The 23,282-nt window shown below is 38.1% G+C and overlaps 1 protein-coding gene across 3 annotated transcripts in view; it reads left to right on the top strand.

Moving 5' to 3' along the window:
• The window catches only part of AKAP3 (A-kinase anchoring protein 3), a 50,191-nt gene that overhangs the window by 11,045 nt on the left and 15,864 nt on the right, over positions 1-23,282 (top strand). For 2 of the 3 annotated variants that reach the window (XM_042945571.1, XM_042945572.1), the window contains exon 5: positions 15,300-17,648. In XM_042945571.1, coding sequence (XP_042801505.1) covers positions 15,300-17,648 — 2,349 coding nt within the window. The remainder of the gene's footprint in view (positions 1-15,299; positions 17,649-23,282) is intronic. The other variant, XM_042945573.1, reaches the window with a different exon arrangement.

Genomic DNA, 23,282 nt, shown 5'->3' with positions numbered 1-23,282 from the left:
AGGCAATAAAAACCTATAAACACAACCAGCTAACAGTTCTTTATACTCTATCAAAAAGTTGTATGCTATGCTATAATTTTTTCAATGTTCTGTGAAAAGAATTGAAAAAGATAAGAGAAATAAACTCTACATCTGCATTATAAGACTTCCCTGTACATGTTACAGCCCAATTATGGAACATGTCTATTTGCAGATAGTGTGCCTATCTTTAAATAAGTAGGTAATATTGAAGGATAATTTTCAAAAGGTAAAATCAGGACTCCCAATCAGATATTAAAATGAACACATGTTAAAGATTTTAGTTAACTCATTAATGAGGAAATTGGTGAGGTGTTACAACCAGTTCAAAGGAGAATAAAAAAAAGATATATTATAGATCAGAAATATTGAAATGAATGGCAAAACTGGCCTCTTCCACAGTGCAGAAGGGAAATCAGCTGAACCTCCACTAGACAGAATTTATGTGTCCACAGACATGTAGAATTATTCTGCATTGTCGTTCAACTACCTACAGCTCACAGTTGTAAAATAGCTCCCATAGAATCAGAATCAGATTATGTGGAGGGCTGTAAACAATGCTTAGTCTATAAACTATAGACTATAGGGAATGCATCATTTTCTACTGGAGGGCAGATCTTTTTACCTTAGTTGCCTACATTTTGATAAATCTCAAAATAAGGTAACTTTTGATCACAAAAGAAGGCTAATTTCACCAGATTTGGTCTGATTATTTACATAGGTATAGCAACCAGATAGGCCTTAAGTTTGCTTTACTGGAAGTTTTCATAAGGAATCTCAGGTTGGACTTTTAAAGGCCTCCATCATTTTATATCCTGAGACTAGGAAGTTGAGACTAACAAACTCTTCCTACCAGGTTTCACCTGTAGTTCCTAGAAAAACTCGCCTGTACACAGCTGGATTTCCGTGAAACCAATGTTCATAAAAATAGTTAAGTGATACTAATAAAAATGTTTAGGCCAAGTACTTTCCATTTTTTTCTATCACACACACACACACACACACACACACACACACACAATGTGGGGAGGGGTAGGTATACAATTGTGAACTGTTACACACAAACTAAAGCGCAGACTAGCCGAACTCATGAGCACACATGAAACAACTTCCACAGCCATTTACATCCCTCACATAACCAAGTGGCAGAAGTAGACACATTAACAGACCCAAAGATATAGCCTCTCTATCATAATAAAAAATAAGAAAAGCATACAAACTATTTTTAGCCATCAATGTTTCAGTATTCTATCTTAGAAATGAGCAAGGTAGGGGGGGGATCGTCGGAAGATGGCGGCATAGGAGGACGCTGGGCTCACCGCGCATCCTGCTGATCACTTAGATTCCACCTACACCTGCCTAAAGAACCCAGAAAACTGCCAGAGGATTAGTAGAAAGGAGTCTCCGGAGCCAAGCGCAGAGGAGAGGCCCACGGAAGAGGGTAGGAAGGGCAGCGAGGCTGTGTGCGCTCCACGGACTGGCGGGAGGAAGCCGGGGCGGAGGGGCAGCCCACCGGCCAAGCAGAGCCCCCGAGTCTGGCTTGCAAAAGCGGAGGGGCCGGACGGAGTGTGTTCCGACAGCAAGGGGACTTAGCATCTGGGAGGTCATAAGTTAACAGCTCTGCTCAGAAAGCGGGAAGGCTGGAGGACAAAGGGAGGGAGAATTGCTGAGCCCCGGGAGGACAGAGCTCAGTTTGACAGGGAACAAAGGTGCTCGCCAGCGCCATCTCCCTCGCCCATCGCCCAGCCAAAATCCCAAAGGGAACCAGTTCCTGCCAGGGAACTCGCTTGCACCGCGCAAACACCCAACGCTGTGCTTCTGCGGATCCATCCCTCCTGCAGCAGGTCTGACTCCCTCCCGGTGCCGCAGAGCCCCTCCCAAAGCGGATCATCGAAGGATAAGGGAGCTGAGTCTGCCGCTCCCACCCCTGTGCACCTTGCCGATCACCCCAGCTAATACGCCAGAAGATCACCAGCACCACAAGCCTGGCAGTGTGCAAGTAGCCCAGACGGGCCACACCACCCCACAGTGAATCCCGCCCCTAGGAGAGGGGAAGAGAAGGCACACACCAGTCTGACTGTGGCCCCATCGGTGGGCTGGGGGCAGACATCAGGTCTGACTGCGGCCCCGCCCACCAACTCCAGTGATACACCACAGCACAGGGGAAGTGCCCTGCAGGTCCGCACCACTCCAGGGACTCTCCAAAATGACCAAACGGAAGAATTCCCCTCAAAAGAATCTCCAGGAAATAAAAACAGCCAATGAACTGATCAAAAAGGATTTAAATAATATAACAGAAAGTGAATTTAGAATAATAGTCATAAAATTAATTGCTGGGCTTGAAAACAGTATAGAGGACAGCAGAGAATCTCTTGCTACAGAGATCAAGGAACTAAGGAACAGTCAGGAGGAGCTGAAAAATGCTTTAAACGACATACAAAATAAAATGGAAACGACCACGGCTCGGATTGAAGAGGCAGAGGAGAGAACAGGTGAACTAGAAGATAAAATTATGGAAAAAGAGGAAGCTGAGAAAAAGATAAAGAAATCCAGGAGTATGAGGGGAAAATTAGAGAACTAAATGATACACTAAAAAGAAATAGTATACGCATAATTGGTATCCCAGAGGAGGAAGAGAGAGGGAAAGGTGCTGAAGGTGTACTTGAAGAAATAATAGCTGAGAACTTCCCTGAACTGGGGAAGGAAAAAGGCATTGAAATCCAAGAGGCACAGAGAACTCCCTTCAGACGTAACTTGAATCGATCTTCTGCACGACATATCATAGTGAAACTGGCAAAATACAAGGATAAAGAGAAAATTCTGAAAGCAGCAAGGGATAAACGTGCCCTAACATATAAAGGGAGACCTATAAGACTTGTGACTGATCTCTCTTTTGAAACTTGGCAGGCCAGAAAGGCATGGCAGGAGATCTTCAATGTGATGAATAGGAAAAATATGCATCTGAGAATCCTTTATCCAGCAAGTCTGTCATTTAGAATAGAAGGAGAGATAAACGTCTTCCCAAAAAAACAAAAACTGAAGGAATTTGTCACCACTAAACCAGCCCTACAAGAGATCCTAAGGGGAATCCTGTGAGACAAAGTACCAGAGACATCACTACAAGCATAAATCATACAGACATCACAATGACTCTAAACCCGTATCTTTCTATAATAACACTAAACGTAAATGGACTAAATGCGCCAACCAAAAGACATAGGGTATCAGAATGGATAAAAAAACAAGACCCATCTATTTGCTGTCTACAAGAGATTCATTTTAGACCTGAGGACACCTTTAGATTGAGAGTGAGGGGATGGAGAACTATTTATCATGCTACTGGAAGCCAAAAGAAAGCTGGAGTTACCATACTTATATCAGACAAACTAGACTTTAAGACAACAAAAGGAAATCAAAGGCATCAAAATTGGCAAAGATGAAGTCAAGCTTTCGCTTTTTGCAGATGACATGATATTATACATGGAAAATCCAATAGACTCCACCAAAAGTCTGCTAGAACTGATACATGAATTCAGCAAAGTTGCAGGATACAAAATCAATGTGCAGAAATCAGTTGCATTCTTATACACTAACAATGAAGCAACAGAAAGACAAATGAAGAAACTGATCCCATTCACAACTGCACCAAGAAGCATAAAATACCTAGGAATAAATCTAACCAAAGATGTAAAAGATCTGTATGCTGGAAACTATAGAAAGCTAATGCAGGTAATTGAAGAAGATATAAAGAAATGGAAAGACATTCCCTGCTCATGGATTGGAAGAATAAATATTGTCAAAATGTCAATACTACCCAAAGCTATCTACACATTCAATGCAATCCCAATCAAAATTGCACCAGCATTCTTCTCGAAACTAGAACAAGCAATCCTAAAATTCATATGGAACCACAAAAGGCCCCGAATAGCCAAACTAATTTTGAAGAAGAAGACCAAAGCAGGAGGCATCACAATCCCAGACTTTAGCCTCTACTACAAAGCTGTCATCATCAAGACAGCATGGTATTGGCATAAAAACAGACACATAGACCAATGGAATAGAATAGAAACCCCAGAACTAGACCCACAAACGTATGGCCAACTCATCTTTGACAAAGCAGGAAAGAACAGCCAATGGAAAAAAGACAGTCTCTTTAACAAATGGTGCTGGGAGAACTGGACAGCAACATGCAGAAGGTTGAAACTAGACCACTTTCTCACACCATTCACAAAAATAAACTCAAAATGGATAAAGGACCTGAATGTGAGACAGGAAACCATCAAAACCTTAGAGGAGAAAGCAGGAAAAGACCTCTCTGACCTCAGCCGTAGCAATCTCTTACTCGGCACATCCCCAAAGGCAAGGGAATTAAAAGCAAAAGTGAATTACTGGGACCTTATGAAGATAAAAAGCTTCTGCACAGCAAAGGAAACAACCAACAAAACTAAAAGGCAACCAACGGAATGGGAAAAGATATTTGCAAATGACACATCGGACAAAGGGCTAGTATCCAAAATCTATAAAGAGCTCATCAAACTCCACACCCGAAAAACAAATAACCAAGTGAAGAAATGGGCAGAAAACATGAATAGACACTTCTCTAAAGAAGACATCCGGATGGCCAACAGGCACATGAAAAGATGTTCAACGTCGCTCCTTATCAGGGAAATACAAATCAAAACCACACTCAGATACCACCTCACGCCAGTCAGAGTGGCCAAAATGAAGAAATCAGGAGACTATAGATGCTGGAGAGGATGTGGAGAAACAGGAACCCTCTTGCACTGTTGGTGGGAATGCAAATTGGTGCAGCCGCTCTGGAAAGCAGTGTGGAGGTTCCTCAGAAAATTAAAAATAGACCTACCCTATGACCCAGCAATAGCACTGCTAGGAATTTATCCAAGGGATACAGGAGTACTGATGCATAGGGGCACCTGTACCCCAATGTTTATAGCGGCACTCTCAACAATAGCCAAATTATGGAAAGAGCCTAAATGTCCATCAACTGATGAATGGATAAAGAAATTGTGGTTTATATACACAATGGAATACTACGTGGCAATGAGAAAAAATGAAATATGGCCTTTTGTAGCAACATGGATGGAACTGGAGAGTGTGATGCTAAGTGAAATAAGCCATACAGAGAAAGATAGATACCATATGGTTTCACTCTTATGTGGATCCTGAGAAACATAACAGAAACCCATGGGGGAGGGGAAGGAAAAAAAAAAAAAAAAAAGAGGTTAGAGTGGGAGAGAGCCAAAGCATAAGAGACTGTTAAAAACTGAGAACAAACTGAGGGTTGATGGGGGGTGGGAGGGAGGGCAGGGTGGGTGATGGGTATTGAGGAGGACACCTTTTGGGATGAGCACTGGGTGTTGTATGGAAACCAATTTGACAGTAAATTTCATATATTAAAAAATTAAAAAAAAAAAAAAGACAAACTAGACTTTAAATTAAAGGCTGTAACAAGAGATGAAGAAGGGCATTATATAATAATTACAGGGTCTATCCATCAGGAAGAGCTAACAATTATAAATGTCTATGCGCCGAATACCCGAGCCCCCAAGTATATAAAACAATTACTCATAAACATAAACAACCTTATTGATAAGAATGTGGTAATTGCAGGGGACTTTAACACTCCACTTACAGAAATGGATAGATCATCTAGACACACGGTCAATAAAGAAACAAGGGCCCTGAATGATCAGATGGATCAGATGGACTTGACAGATATATTTAGAACTCTGCATCCCAAAGCAGCAGAATATACTTTCTTCTCGAGTGCACATGGAACATTCTCCAAGATAGATCATATACTGGGTCACAAAACAGCCCTTCATAAGTATACAAGAATTGAAATTATACCATGCATACTTTCAGACCACAATGCTATGAAGCTTGAAATCAACCACAGGCAAAAGTCTGGAAAACCTCCAAAAGCATGGATGTTAAAGAACACCCTACTAAAGAATGAGTGGGTCAACCAGGCAATTAGAGAAGAAATCAAAAAATATATGGAAACAAACAAAAATGAAAATACAACAATCCAAACGCTTTGGGACGCAGCGAAGGCAGTCCTGAGAGGAAAATACATTGCAATCCAGGCCTATCTCAAGAAACAAGAAAAATCCCAAATACAAAATCTAACAGCACACCTAAAGGAAATAGAAGTAGAACAGCAAAGGCAGCCTAAACCCAGCAGAAGAAGAGAAATAATAAAGATCAGAGCAGAAATAAACAATACAGAATCTAAAAAAACTGTAGAGCAGATCAACGAAACCAAGAGTTGGTTTTCTGAAAAAATAAACAAAATTGACAAACCTCTAGCCAGGCTTCTCAAAAAGAAAAGGGAGATGACCCAAATAGATAAAATCATGAATGAAAATGGAATTATTACAACCAATCCCTCAGAGATACAAACAATTATCAGGGAATACTATGAAAAATTATATGCCAACAAACTGGACAACCTGGAAGAAATGGACAAATTCCTAAACACCCACACTCTTCCAATGTGCTGGACCCATAACCAGTGAAGAAATTGAATCGGTTATCAAAAATCTCCCAACAAATAAGAGTCCAGGACCAGATGGCTTCCCAGGGGAGTTCTACCAGACGTTTAAAGCAGAGATAATACCTATCCTTCTCAAGCTATTCCAAGAAATAGAAAGGGAAGGAAAACTTCCAGACTCATTCTATGAAGGCAGTATTATTTTGATCCCTAAACCAGACAGAGACCCAGTAAAAAAAGAGAACTACAGGCCAATATCCCTGATGAATATGGATGCAAAAATTCTCAATAAGATACTAGCAAATCGAATTCAACAGCATATAAAAAGAATTATTCACCATGATCAAGTGGGATTCATTCCTGGGATGCAGGGCTGGTTCAACATTCGCAAATCAATCAACGTGATACATCACATTAATAAAAGAAAAGATAAGAACTATATGATCCTGTCAATCGATGCAGAAAAGGCCTTTGACAAAATCCAGCACCCTTTCTTAATAAAAACCCTTGAGAAAGTCGGGATAGAAGGAACATACTTAAACATCATAAAAGCCATTTATGAAAAGCCCACAGCTAACATCATCCTCAATGGTGAAAAACTGAGAGCTTTTTCCCTAAGATCAGGAACACGACAGGGATGCCCACTCTCACTGCTGTTGTTTAACATAGTGCTGGAAGTTCTAGCTTCAGCAATCAGACAACAAGAGGAAATCAAAGGCATCAAAACTGGCAAAGATGAAGTCAAGCTTTCACTTTTTGCAGATGACATGATACTATACATGGAAAATCCGATAGACTCCACCAAAAGTCTGCTAGAACTGATACATGAATTCAGCAAAGTTGCAGGATACAAAATCAATGTGCAGAAATCAGTTGCATTCTTATACACTAACAATGAAGCAACAGAAAGACAAATAAAGAAACTGATCCCATTCACAATTGCACCAAGAAGCATAAAATACCTAGGAATAAATCTAACCAAAGATGTAAAAGATCTGTATGCTGAAAACTATAGAAAGCTTATGAAGGAAATTGAAGAAGATATAAAGAAATGGAAAGACATATCCTGCTCATGGATTGGAAGAATAAATATTGTTAAAATGTCAATACTACCCAAAGCTATCTACACATTCAATGCAATCCCAATCAAAATTGCACCAGCATTCTTCTCGAAACTAGAACAAGCAATCCTAAAATTCACATGGAACCACAAAAGGCCCCGAATAGCCAAAGTAATTTTGAAGAAGAAGACCAAAGCAGGAGGCATCACAATCCCAGACTTTAGCCTCTACTACGAAGCTGTCATCATCAAGACAGCATGGTATTGGCACAAAAACAGACACATAGACCAATGGAATAGAATAGAAACCCCAGAACTAGACCCACAAACATATGGCCAACTCATCTTTGACAAAGCAGGAAAGAACATCAAATGGAAAAAAGACAGTCTCTTTAAAAAATGGTGCTGGGAAAACTGGACAGCAACATGCAGAAGGTTGAAACTAGACCACTTTCTCACACCATTCACAAAAATAAACTCAAACTGGATAAAGGACCTGAATGTGAGACAGGAAACCATCAAAACCTTAGAGGAGAAAGCAGGAAAAGACCTCTCTGACCTCAGCCGTAGCAATCTCTTACTCGACACATCCCCAAAGGCAAGGGAATTAAAAGCAAAAGTGAATTACTGGGACCTTATGAAGATAAAAAGCTTCTGCACAGCAAAGGAAACAACCAACAAAACTAAAAGGCAACCAACGGAATGGGAAAAGATATTTGCAAATGACATATCGGACAAAGGGCTAGTATCCAAAATCTATAAAGAGCTCATCAAACTCCACACCCGAAAAACAAATAACCAAGTGAAGAAATGGGCAGAAAACATGAATAGACACTTCTCTAGAGAAGACATCCGGATGGCCAACAGGCACATGAAAAGATGCTCAACGTCGCTCCTTATCAGGGAAATACAAATCAAAACCACACTCAGATATCACCTCACGCCAGTCAGAGTGGCCAAAATGAACAAATCAGGAGACTATAGATGCTGGAGAGGATGTAGAGAAACGGGAACCCTCTTGCACTGTTGGTGGGAATGCAAATTGGTGCAGCCACTCTGGAAAACTGTGGAGGTTCCTCAGAAAATTAAAAATAGACCTACCCTATGACCCAGCAATAGCACTGCTAGGAATTTACCCAAGGGACACAGGAGTACTGATGCATAGGGGCACTTGTACCCCAATGTTTATAGCAGCACTCTCAACAATAGCCAAATTATGGAAAGAGCCTAAATGTCCATCAGCTGATGAATGGATAAAGAAATTGTGGTTTATATACACAATGTAGTACTACAGGGCAATGAGAAAGAACGAAATATGGCCCTCTGTAGCAACGTGGATGGAACTGGAGAGTGTTATGCTAAGTGAAATAAGCCATACAGAGAAAGACAGATACCATATGGTTTCACTCTTATGTGGATCCTGAGAAACTTAACAGAAACCCATGGGGGAGGGGAAGGAAAAAAAAAAAAGAGGTTAGAGTGGGAGAGAGCCAAAGCATAAGAGACTCTTAAAAACTGAGAACAAACTGAGGGTTGATGGGGGGTGGGAGGGAGGGGAGGGTGGGTGATGGGTATTGAGGAGGGCACCTTTGGGGATGAGCACTGGGTGTTGTATGGAAACCAATTTGACAATAAATTTCATATATTGAAAAAAATAAAAAAAAAGAAATGAGCAAGGTATCCAATTAATATCCATGAATTAACTCAATTTAATACCAATGTTTTAAGTTACATTAAAGATGCTGGAAATTTACAATCAAGCAACAATACCATAAAATATAATAACTGTTGTAATAAAGTTTGTCCGAATAATCATTCAAGTCAATTAAACACAAATTTATATTTTTCATGATCTTAAACATTAAGTAGAAGTAATATAGCTTATTGGATTTTTATAACCTGTATAAGTTTATGAAGAACATATCAAAGTAAAATAAAAATGCATACTTCCATTATACTTAATACTGAGAAATCATAAAAGACATAGCTGTTTTTATGAATTCAAAATTATTTAATTCAATTTGTTTGTCAAAGATTATCCTAACTTATGTGAATTTAAGCTCCTAAAATCTTAACCTGATTAAGATTCCTTTATAAGAATACTTTTTCCAATCAGAATAGAGATCCTTTAATTTAAGACTTTATAATCTAATATAGCATCATGTGGAGTAGGAAGATACTACTGCTTACACTTAATGTTCTTTTTTAATGACAAATACTGATAGCTTATAGCCTCAATTCTAAACTTGCAGCCATTAGATTCAAATGCCCAGTTTTCAACAAAAATCACAAGACATACAAAGAAACAGAGTAATGTGGCTCACTCAAAGGAAAAAAAGTAGGTCAACAGAAACTGTGTCTGAAAAAGACCTGATGGCAGGTCCACTGGACAAAGACTATAAAACAGCTGTCTAAAAGATGCCCAAAGAACTAAAAGAAACATGTGGAGAAAACTGAGAAAACAATGTGTGAACAAAAAGCAAATATCAAAAAGAGAAAACCTAGAGATAACCTAAAAGAAATTCTGGAGATGAGAAGTATAATAACTGAATTGAAAATTTCACTAAAGGGATTCAAAGGCAGGTTTGAGCAGGCAGAAGAAGGAATCAGAAAACTTGAAAACAGGATAATGGAAATTATCAACTCTAAGGAACAGAAAGAAAAAAGATTGAAGAAAAGTGAACAGAGCCAAAGGAACCTGTGGGACACCATCAAACAAACAGCACATTGTGGGAGTCCCAGTAGGAGAAGAGAAAGAGAAAGGGCAGAGAGGATATTTGAGGAAATAATGGCTTAAAGCTTTGCAAATATGAAGAAAGGCATGAACATAAACATCCAAAAAGTTCAATAAACTCCAAGAAAAATGAACTCAAAGCGACCCATGCTGAGACACATTACAATCAAACTTTCAAAAGACAAAGACAAAAGGAATATCGGTAGAAGTGGTGTTTGACATTTCCAGGCCTGGACCACAAAAGTCTCCCATTCAGTTCTCTGTGATCTTGATATTTCCCCATAAACCTGAAGAATAGATTTTGAGGAGAGTGAAACCATGCAAAAGCAGAGCCTAGGTGCCTGAGTCACTGCAAAGAAAGCTTCTCATTGAATGTCCTCTGTAAGCAAAGTGATTGAGAAATAAACCTCTACTTTCTTCTACCACTGACACTTCAGGGGCTATTTGATTTAAACCTAGCATTATCCCAAATACTATACTTTGCATATGTCATTTTGTTACCACACCCACCCTGTTATATCTGACTACCAAAAATGTTTAAAAGTCCATCTCAAATGCCACTAGTTTTTCTAGTCACCCACCCCAAATTATCTGCCCCTTGTGTAACATTAAGCATCTCTCTTTTTATTCTTTTATAACACTGATCACATAGTATTTAGTAATATTTGTGTTCATATTTTGTCTCTACAGTGGACTTTATGCTTCCAGAAGGCAAGATCATATTTGTTTCATCTTTACATGTCCCACAGTTTCTAGTAGAGTGTGTTGTACACAAACACTGTATACATATTGAATTATGCAGGTAGTTTGTATTACACATCATCTCCCCTAAATCCCTAAATCACCTCTGCAGTAGAGGGCCATCAAGTTGGTCCTACTGGTGGATAGTTTGTGTATTGGAACATGATTTTTCCTTTCTTGAATGCTATCTCTCTCTGACTCCACCACCTTTTCTCTGTCCCTTTCTTGGACATGCCTATAGGCAGCACTCTTTCTTAAAACTTCTTCTTAAAGCGAAATTATGTCCATATAGAATCTCCCACTTTTTACTGATCTTTGGTTCAGAAAAACAATTTTTGTAAGTTTATTTGAGAGAGAGCACGAGTGGGTGAGGGGCAGAGAGAGAGAGAGAGAGAGAGAGAATCCCAAGCAGGCTCTGCGCTGTCAGCACAGAGCCTGACGTGGGGCTTGAACTAACAAACTATAAGATCATGACCTAAGCTGAAATCAAGAGTCAGACACTTAACCAGCTGAGTGACCCAGGCACCCCAGAAAAAAAATGTTAAAAAAAATTCATCACAGAAGCTCAGCAAGTAGGTGAACTCCTACCTGGTCTGATAGGAATGAATCACAGTACACATCCCTAGCCATACTGTCTTCCAGTACTTCTCTTTTCATCCAGGGCAGTACTTCCCATATATACAGGAAGTCAAGTCTGGGGTTTTTTTCAATTTTTTTAACGTTTATTATTGAGAGACAGAAACAGAGCATGAGCAGGGGAGGGGCAGAGAGAGGAGGAGACACAGAATCTGAAGCAGGCTCCAGGCTCTGAGCTGTCAGCACAGAGCTGGACATGGGGCTCTAATTCACAAACCGTGAGATCATGACCTGAACCGAAGTCAGACACCTAACCGAGTAAGCCACCCAGGCACCCCAGGAAGTCAAGTTTTATTCCCTAGTACTCCCATGGATGGCTAGCTATGTTTCACTGTATCATCAAGCTTATTGACTTCTCTTAATCTTCTCTTATCTCTTCTGAAATCTAATCTCAACATGAAATGTTGGAGTAGTATTAATCATATCCACCACCATAAGATTACACAGTTTTGTGCATATTATGTCATTTAATACTAATTGTAACCACATGAGGAAATTATTAAAATTAATAATTTTCATATGATCCAGCAATTCCTTTGTATATCTGAAGGAAACAAAATCACTATTTTTAAGAGATACCTGCACCCCTGTGTTTATTGCAGCATTATTTACAATAACCAATACATGAAAGCAACCTAAGTGTCCATCCATGGATGACTCACTAAAGAAAATACACAACAGAATATTATCCAGCCATAAAAAGAAGGGAGTCTTGCCATTTGCAATAACATGGATGGACCTAGAAGGTATTAAGCTAAGTGAAATAAGTCAGACAGAGAAAGACAAATACCATATGATCTCACTTATATGTAGAATCTTAAAAAAAAGGGGGGGGACTCATAGATGCAGAGAACAGGTGGGTGGCTGCCAGAGGTGGGTGGTGTGAGAGTGAACAAAATGGGTGAAGAGGGTCAAAAGGTATAAACTTCCAACTATAAAATAAATAAATCCTGGGGATTTAATGTATAGCATGGTGACCATAGTTAATAATACTATATATCTGAAAGTTGCAAAGAGAGTAGATCTTAAAAGTTCTCGTCACAAGAAAAATAGTTTTGAACTATGCATGGTGATGGATGCTAACTAGACTTATGGTGGTGATCATTTTGCAATAATGCAAATATTGGATCATTATAATTTGAATCTGAAACTAATATAATGTTATATGTCAATTAAATCTCAATAAAAAATAATGAACTTTCAGCCATGCATCAAAAGTAAACACAGAAACACAAAAATCACATGTGCATAAATCAAAGAGCTCTTCTCCTTCCAAGTGGGCACAAAATTCTTAATTACTTTGAGCTTGAGAGGAGCAAAAAAATACATTGTCTCTTACCCAATAGAAAATAAATCTCTATAACAATTATTCCATTAAAGAATCACAAAATGGTTAAGCAATAAAACCAAGTTCTTGATCATTGCTGCCACCAATGGTTATTGGCCATAAAAGAACCAAAATGAAAACCAAAAGAAAAATCAGTACATAGGAAAATTAAAACTAGAAAAAAGAAAATGTCTGCAAAGTTCTATTGCCACCTTGAATTCATCTCTGGGGTCAAAGAAAAAATGTACCTGGTACACTTCCCTCAATATTCTCTCAAGATGAATCTTTTGGACATCTTGGCAAAGACTTCCAAAACTATTAAAATATCATTTTCAGAGAAGGGTGAATTAATAAGCTTCATATATGTATAGAAATAAACTCACATTAAAGGTTTTCTTTAATCATTAACAAGGAACTGGTGAGGTTCAAAGGAAAATCAAAGAAAAGAACCACATATATGGATCAGGGATATTGAAGTGAAGGTGCAAATGTAGGCAAAACTGACCTTTTCCACAGTGGGGGAGGAAGTCAGTGGAACCTTCTCTGAGAATTAACATGTGTAAATAAGGATTCTATTGAATTGCTATCACTTATCTACAGAGTTGTAAAATAGCTCCAAGAGGATCAGAAGATGTGGAAGACTATGCTATAAGATTATGCATAGTTTTCCACTGAAGTACAAAATTTCCCTGAAACAGCTACTATTCAAATTAGGAGAACCATCTAGGAGGACTTTACACCAACTGCCATGGCCCATGGATCCCTTAAACCAGCCCCATAGCAGACTGATACAACTGCTTTTCTCTTCTTTCCAAGTCATTAAAACACAGCCATGTACTGTAGGTATGGAGAGCCAATTCTGGAGTCAGAACTGTATTTGGATACTAAACTCCATCATATGGTAGCTCTGAGATACTAGCCAATTTATGTATCTTCTCTAAGCTACAATTTTGTCACCTATGAAACTAGAATTGTAATACATCCAGTGTAGAGCATATATGTAGATTAAGTGAAATAATGTGTGTAAAGCACCTAGTCCAGTGCCCGGAAAACACAAGTATTTAAGAAATAGTATCTAGTAACTATATGACACTTGGTAATTAAAATGACAAATCATTATTTTTTTGATGGTTATAAATTATCTCATTTAATCCTCATAATAATACTATGAAGAGTTTGCTGTTATTCCCATTTGACAGATAAGAAACTGGAAACTCAGATAATAAAGTATCCAACTTAAGAAACTTTAATAGAGTTAGTTAAAAACACAACGAAACAAATAACACAAAGGTATGTCAAAAAAGGAAAATGTTTAGATCACTCATATTTCTACCTTTCTGTGGTTACTACTGTGAACCAAATCATTCTTTAAAGATGGGTGATACTTGTAGTCATTCCTAGACAGACATTACTCTATTACACTGCTCCTTTACATTTGATAGTAAATAGGACACTTTCACATATTATTTTAGCCTGTGTCCAAGTGAAAATTATAGATTACAATATGTAAACATATACTATATATACATGTGCTTATCACAGCTAGTGTGCATTAAAGAATCTGTATTCATTCAAAATCAATAAATTATCCACAGATATTAATTCCTCTATTATGAATTAGATTGTTCACTTAAGTGATATCAAATAGTTCACTGGACCCCATTTAACATATCAAGATTGTGCTTGTGTACCTGGCAGAGTGATCAATTATGTACAATTGTCCTTGAATTCTCTAATTTTCTGAAGACTATAGTTGTAGTAAGAGACCTAAATAAAAACAGATAAACCATAGGAAATAGCAAGTAATATAAATATAATAAAAACTGGATTCAGTTCCAATGCTAACTCTGTTGTGTAGCTGTTGACTTTTCAGATCTTAAGGATGTATGTTGTTAAAAGCAATATCATGTAGTGGCTGACAGTAGGGACTCAAGAGTCAGACTGCCTAGGTTGGAATTCCTGCTCCATCAGTGATTAGCTGTATAACCTCAGATAAGTAACTAACTGAATCTCTCAGTTGTTCAATTCCCTCCTCTGTAAAATGCAGATAATAAGAGAGCTAACATTTAAGTTCACTGCAAAATAATGTTAAATGAGATAATAGTATTAAAATACTTATAACAGTGCCTGATGCATACTAAGTACTCCATAAATGTTGGTTACTTTTATTGTGATGATGCAGCAGTTAAGGCTTGAGAGAGGTGACCATTTTTGTAACTAATCTTTGAGGTTGTTCTGAATGTCCCATATCTTTACTCTGTTATAGTCGGATGAATCCTTGTCTATTTTTAAGGAAGCCTCAACTGATCCTATCAGAGTGCTCAGCTGGCTCCGCAGAGACCTGGAAAAAAGTACAGCAGGGTTCCAAGATGTTAGGTTCAAGCCTGGAGAATCCTCACTTGGCGGGGAAATGAGCAACCCAGGAGGAGACCCCCGCAGTGGTTTTTCTGTGGACTATTACAATACCACAACCAAGGGCAGTCCAGGAAGATTGCATTTTGAGATGATGCACAGAGAAATCCCTGTCCAGGGCCCCAGTGTCCCACTTGGTAATGGGAGTTCAGTAGATGAAGTTTCCTTCTATGCTAATCGCCTCACAAATCTAGTCATAGCCATGGCCCGCAAGGAGATCAATGAGAGGATAGATGGCTCTGAAAACAAATGTGTCCACCAGTCATTGTACATAGGAGATGAGCCCATACCCAACAAAAGCTTGAGTAAGGTGGCATCAGATCTGGTGAACAAGACAGTCTCTGCATGTTCCAAGAATGCTACCTCAGATAAGACTCCTGGCTCTGGTGACAGAGCCTCAGGATTATTACGGAGTCCCCCACATTTGAAATATAAGACCACTCTGAAGATGAAGGAGAGCACCAAAGAAAGCAAGGGTCCAGATGACAAGCCTGCTTCTAAGAAGTCTTTCTTCTATAAGGAGGTGTTTGAATCTCGTAACGCAGGTGATGCCAAAGAGGGTGGAAGGTTACCTGGGGAGAGAAAGATGTTCAGAGGGCAAGAAAGGCCTGATGACTTTACAGCTTCTGTTAGTCAAGGGATAATGACCTATGCTAACAGTGTGGTATCTGATATGATGGTTTCCATCATGAAGACACTGAAGATCCAAGTGAAGGACACAACTATTGCCACCATCCTGCTAAAGAAGGTACTGCTCAAGCATGCAAAAGAGGTCGTCTCAGATCTCATTGACTCCTTCATGAAGAACCTCCACAGTGTCACAGGGACCCTCATGACTGATTCAGATTTTGTCTCAGCTGTGAAAAGAAGTTTATTCTCTCACGGAAGCCAGAAGGCCACAGATATCATGGATGCCATGCTGGGTAAGCTATACACCGTGATGTTTGCAAAGAAACCTCCAGAAATTATCAGGAAAACCAAAGACAAGTCTGGGAGTTACTCCCTTGTCTCCATGAAAGGAATGGGTGACCCTAAAAACCAAAATGTAAACTTTGCATCAATGAAATCTGAAGGTAAATTGAGGGAAAAAATGTACTCTCCCGCATCCAAACCAGAAAAGAAGACTTGTGCCGAAACTCTGGGTGAACACATTATCAAAGAGGGATTGAGCTTTTGGCATAAAAATCAGCAAAAAGAAGGAAAATCTCCGGGTTTCCAACGGGCAATGTTTGCAGCTCCCAACAAACAGTATAAGCCTGTACTAGACATTCCCCTGGGATATCCTCTGGATACTTGCAACCTCAGCCCCCCTATGCAATGCCGAGAGAAACCTGAGAATTTTATGTGTGGTTCAGACTCCTTGGCCAAGGATCTGATCGTATCAGCCTTACTTCTGATTCAGTACCACCTGGCACAGGGAGGAAGCATGGATGCACAGAGCTTCCTTGAAGCTGCTGGCAGCACCAACCTGCCTGCCAACAAGTCCCCTGAAGTTCCTGATGAGTCCAGCCTTAAGTCTCCTCATATGGGAGGTGACCAAGATGAAGCAGAAAAGAAGGATCTAAAGAGTGTTTTCTTTAACTTTATCCGGAATTTACTTGGTGAGACCATTTTCAAGAGTGACCGTAGCTCTGAACCCAAGGTACCAGAACAGCCAGTTAAGGAAGAATATAACTACCAGTGTGAAAGACCTGTAACCCCTTCTTCCATCAAATTAAGTGAAGGTGATGAGGCTGGTGGTACCTTTGCTGGGCTGACCAAGATGGTTGTTAACCAGCTAGATGGCCACATGAATGGGCAGATGGTAGAATATCTGATGGATTCAGTGATGAAGTTATGTCTCATTATTGCCAAGTCCTGTGACTCTCCCTTGGCAGAGCTGGGAGATGATAAGTCTGGGGATGCAAGCAGGCCAACTTCAGCCTTCCCAGATAATTTATATGAGTGTTTACCAGTCAAGGGCACAGGGACAGCAGAGGCTGTCCTGCAGAATGCCTATCAAGCTATCCATAATGAATTGAGAGGTATATCAGGACAGCCCCCTGAAGGGTATGCAGCACCCAAAGTGATTGTCAGCAATCATAACCTAACTGACACAGTTCAGAACAAGCAACTCCAAGCCGTACTTCAGTGGGTAGCCGCCTCTGAACTCAATGTCCCTATTTTGTACTTTGCTGGTGATGATGAAGGAATCCAGGAGAAGGTAAGGAAGTAGAGTCAGAGGAATTTGGAGAGATCTATTAAGGGTTAACTGGGGTTTAAGTTCTGTTTTCTTTCTGAATGGGAAGATAGCCACAAGAAGGGTAGAATGGGGACAGCAAAAATTTGAAGATGCCTCTTGGAAGAAATAACGGATAAAGTAAAATTAGATTTTGCCCAATAGGAAGCATATCAAATGGGGAAAAGAGGGATAGATCTTATATAATCACATATATAAGTGGGATAAGTTTTATATTCATCACATATCATGTATGTGATATGTATGTGTGTGTGTATGTGTGTGTATATATATGTGTATATACTTTTTTCTGCATGTATTGTTGGGAATGCACAGATAAAAAAACCTCTAAGAGGTTTAGCAAGAGTCAGATAAAGGTCTGGGCCTCAGGCTGAAGTTTGGATAAGACAGCATATTTCCCAAAGTATGAGAAGGAGCTGCTTGGAGGCATCCTGGGGATGTGTTGAGGGAGTTGGGAGTGGGGTAAAGAATCCAGGCTCATACCCTTTCAAACCTGTGATTATTCTCTCAGCTGATTGTCTAGGAAGTATTGGGGATTTGAAGGGATTCAATAAATAACATCCCTCTTCCCCATACTCTAAGTTCAATTGAGAAGTAAGAGTAAAGAATAAGGCAGATGGGAAACCCGAGTTTTCACTGCTATTACTGGTAAAGGTAAGTGTGCCTTGTGCCTTCGAACTCTTTGCTTCTCCATGTATAGGCCTTGGAACTGCTTACTGAAGAAATTGTGTGTGTGTGTGTGTGTGTGTGTGTGTGTGTGTGTGGTAGAACTGGTATATAACAAACACTACAGGCAGACCTCAAAGACATTGTGGGTTCTGTTCCACACCACTGCAATAAAGTCAAATTTTTTTGGTTTCCCAGTGCATATAAAAGTTATGTTTGCATTATAGTGTAGTCTATTAAGTGTGCACTAGCATTATTTCTTTAAAAAGTACACACTTTAAAAATGCTTTATTGCTAAAAATGTTAACCATTTCTGAGCTCTTAGCAAGTATAATCACTAGTCAAGATCACTACAACAAATATAATAATAATGAAAAAGTTTGAAATATTGCGAAATTACCAAAATATAACACAGAGACAGAGTGAACAAATTCTGTTGGAAAAATGGCACCAATAGATTTGCTTAATGCAGGGTTGTCACAAATTTCACTTTGTTAAAAACACAATATCTGTAAAGCACAATAAAGCAAAGTATAATAAAACAAGTATACCTGCATATCTGTTTCAGGTATACAACATTATAATTCAATATCTGGATATACTATAAAGTGATTTTCACCGTAAGTCTAGTTACCATCCATCACCACATGATTCAACTCTTTCACCCATTTCACTCACTCCTAACCCAGTTTCCCTCTGATAACTACCAGTCTGTTTTCTATCTCTATGAGTTTGTTTTTGTTTTGTTTTTTAGATTCAATATATAAATCTGGAAATCATATAGTATTTGTCTTTCTCTGACTTATTCCACTTAGCGTTACACCCTCAAGTTCCACCCTCAAGTTGTCACAACTGGCAAGATTTCCTCCTTTTTTATGGCTGAGTACTGTTCCATCTCACACACACACACACACACACACACACACACACACACACACACACACACACCATCTTTATCCATTTACCCATTGAAGGACACTTGGGTTGTTTCCATATCTTGGCTACTGTAAAAAATGCTGCAATGAACATACAGGTGCATATAGCTTTTCAAATTTGTGTTTTTGTATTCTTCAGATAAATACTCAGATGTGGAATTGCTGGATTATAGGGTAGTTCTATTTTTCATTTTTTGAAGAATTTCCATACCACTTGCCACAGTGCCTATACCAATTTACATTTCCACCAACAGTGTGTGAGGATTTCCTTTTCTCCACATCTTCTCCAATTCTTGTTATTTCTTGTCTTTTTTATAATAGCCATTCTAACAGGTATGAAGTGATATTTTATTGCGGTTTTGATTTGCTTTTCCCTGATAATTAGTTCAATTAGATATTGAACATCTGTCTTCTTTCAAAAAGTATCTATTCAGATCTTCTGCCCATTTTTTGTTGCATTATTCTTAAAATTTGTTGAAATATGGTTGGCATACAATGTTGTATTAGTTTCAGATGTACAAAGTAGTAATTTTATAATTCTACACATTACTCAGTGCTCACCACAATAAGTGTAGTCACCATCTTTCACCATACAAGGTTATTACAATGTTATTGACTTCATTCCCCATGCTGGACTTTTCATCTCCATGACTTATTTATTGTAACTAAAACCTTATACCTTTTCGTCTCTTTCACCAGTTTTGCCACCCTCCACACTCCTTCCTTCTGGCAACCCCTAGTTTGTTCTCTGTATTTAAGAGTCTGTTTTTGTCTGTTTGTTTATTAATTTGTTTTGTTTTTTAGATTCCATATATAAATGAAATCATGTAATATTTGTCTTTCTCTGACTTATTTTTTAATCAGGTTCCTTGCGTTTTGTTGTTAAGTTGTAGGAGTTCTTCATATATTTTGAATATTAACCCCTTATCAGATGTGTAATGTGTAAATATTTTCTCCCATTCAATAGGCTGCCTTTTCATTTTGTTGATGGTTCTATTGTTCTGCAGAAGCTGTTTAGTTTGATGTAGTCCTATTTGTTTTTGCTTTCATTTCCCTTGCCTTTGGAGTCAGACTCAAAAAAAAATCACTAAGACCAATGTCATGGAGCTTACCACCTGTGTCTTCTTCTAGGAATTTTATGGTTTCAGGTCTTATATTCAAGTATTTAATCCATTTTGAGTTAATTTTTTATATGATGTAAGGTAGTGGCCTAGTTTCATACTTTTGCATGTAGCTGTCCAGTTTGCTGAGCACCATTTATTGAATAAACTGTTCTTTCCTTGTTGCATATTCTAGGCTCCTTTTTGTAAATTAATTGACTATATATGTGTGGGCTTATTTCTGGGCTCTCCATTCTGTTCCATTGACTTATGTGTCTGTTTTTAGTGGCAAAACCATACTTTTTTGATTAGTATAGCTTTGTAGCGCAGTTTAAAATCAGCGAGCATGGTACATTCAGGTTTGTTTTGTCCTTCTCAAGACTGCTTTGGCTATGTGGGGCCTTTTGTGGTTCCTTACAAATTTTAGAATTATTTGTTTTAGTTCTGTGAAAAATGCCACTGGATTTTGATACATATTGCATTGAATCTGTAGATTGTTTTGGGTAGTATGGACGGACATTTTAACAATGTTAGTTCTTCCAATGCATGAGCACAGGATACCTTTACATTTATTTGTTTCGTCTTCAATTTCTTTTATCAGTGTCTTAAAATTTTCATTTCACAGTACTTTCACTTTTTTGGTTAAATTTATTTCTAGGTATTTTATCCTTTTGATGCAATTGTAAATAGGATTGTTTTAATTTCTCTTTTTAGTAATTTGTTATTATTGTATAGAAACAAAACAGATATCTGTATATTGATTTTTTTCCTGCAACTTTACTTAATTTCATAAATTAGTTCTAACAGGTTTTTGGTGGTGTCTTTAGGGATATATATATTCATGTCATCTGTAATTAGAGAGAACTTTGCTTCTTCCTTTCTGATTTGGATGCCCTTCATTTCCTTTTCTTGCTTAATTTCTGTGACTAGGACTTCCAATAATATGTTGAATAAAAGTGGCTAGAGCATTCTTGTCTTGTTCCTGATCTCAGAGGAAAAGCTTTCAACTGTTCACCATTGAGTATGATATTAGCTGTGGCTTTGTCATATAAAGCCTTCATTGTATTGACGTAGGTTCCTTCTATACCCACTTTGTTGAGTGCTTTTTATCATAAGTGGGTATTAAATTTTGTCACATGCTTCTTTCTGCATTTATTGAGATGATCATATAATTTTAATCTTTTATTTTGTTAATGTGGTATATCATATTGATTCATTGGTAAATGTTGAGCCATCCTTGCATCCTTGGAATAAATGCCACTTGAACATGGTGTATGATTCTTCTATTGTAATGTTGAATTTGGTTTGCTAATATTTTGTAGAGGATGTTGTATCTATGTTCATTTAGGGATGTTGGCCTCTGATTTGTTTTTCTGGTGTCCTTATATGGTTTTGGTATCAAGGTAATGCCTGGCCTGTATAATGAGGCCAGGAAGTGTTCTCTCCTTTTTAATTTTTTTGGAATAGTTTGAGAAAGACAGGTATTAAACCTTCTTTGAATGTCTGGTAGAATTCACCAGTGAAGCCATCTGGTCCTGGACTTTTGTTTGTTGAATCAGATTACTGACTCAATCTCCTTGCTAGAAATCGGTCTATTCAGATTTTCTTCATGATCCAGCCTTGAAAGAGTATATGTTTCTAGGAATTTATCCATTTCTTCTAGGTTGTCCAATTTTCTGGCATGTAATTTTTCATAGTACGCTCTTATAACCCTTGGTATTTCTGTAGTATCAGTTGTAAACTTCTCCTCTTTCATTTCTGATTTTATTTGAGCCCAGTGTGTGTGTCCTTAGATCTGAGGTAAATCTCTTGCAGGCAACAAACAAATGGGTCTTGTGGGTTTTTTTAATCCAATTTCATGATTATTTTCTGTTTTTGTTGTTCCTCTCTGTTCCTTTCTTCTCTTGCTTTCTTCTCTTGTGGTTTGGTGATTTTTTTAGTGTTACATTTAGATTTCTTTTTCATTGTCTTATGTGTATCTAGATTATTGCTTTATGGTTACCATAAGGTTTACATATAACATCCTATATTTACAACAGTCTATTTAAGTTGATAGCATCTTAAGTTTGAGCACATTTTTAAAATTCTACATTTTTGCACCTCCCCCATGTTCTGTATTTTTAATGTCCTAGTTTATATCTTTTTATTTTGTATTCCCTTAACTGTTATTATAGTTACACTGGATTTTGCTACTTTTGTCTTTTAACCTTTATACTAGCTTTATAAGTGGCTAATTCACTACCTTTACTAACATTTGCATTCACCAAAGAGATTTTTACTTTCATATGTTTTCTCGTTACTAGTTAGTGCCTTTTGTTTTTAGCTTAAAGAAGTTCCTTTAACATTTCTTATAAGGGTAGAATAATAATAATGTACTTTTTTAGCTTTTGCTTTTCTGGGAAACTTTTTATCTCTCCTTCAGTTTTGATTGATAACCTTGCCAGTAGACTCTTCTCAACTGGAAGATTTTTTTTCCCCCAGCCCTTTGAATTTATCATATCACTTCCTTCTGGCTTGCAAAATTTTTGCTGAAAAATCTCCTGATAGTCTTATGGAGGCTCCCTTCTATAGGACAAGTTGTTTTTCTCTTGCTGCTTTTAATATTCTCTTTTTATCTTTAACTTTTAACATCTCAATTATAAATTAAATAATCTCTTTGGGTTCATTTTATGTGGAACTTTCATTGTTTCCTGGAGTTGGATGTCTGTTTACTTCCCCAGGTTAGGAATGTTTTTAGCCATTATTTATTCAAATAAATTTTCTACTGTCTTCTCTTCTGGGCTCCTATAATGCAAACTTCTGTTTGAAGTTTTCCTACACTAAAAACTTCATTTTTCTTTTTGCTGCTCTGTTTGGGTCATTTCCACTGCTGTCTCTGGGTCACTGATCTGTTCTTC

The sequence above is a fragment of the Panthera leo genome, chromosome B4 (genome assembly GCF_018350215.1).
Source record: "Panthera leo isolate Ple1 chromosome B4, P.leo_Ple1_pat1.1, whole genome shotgun sequence".
Classification (NCBI taxonomy): Eukaryota; Metazoa; Chordata; class Mammalia; order Carnivora; family Felidae; genus Panthera; species Panthera leo.
Note: the sequence above shows the minus strand (reverse complement) of the source record. Positions and strands in the feature narration are given on the sequence as shown.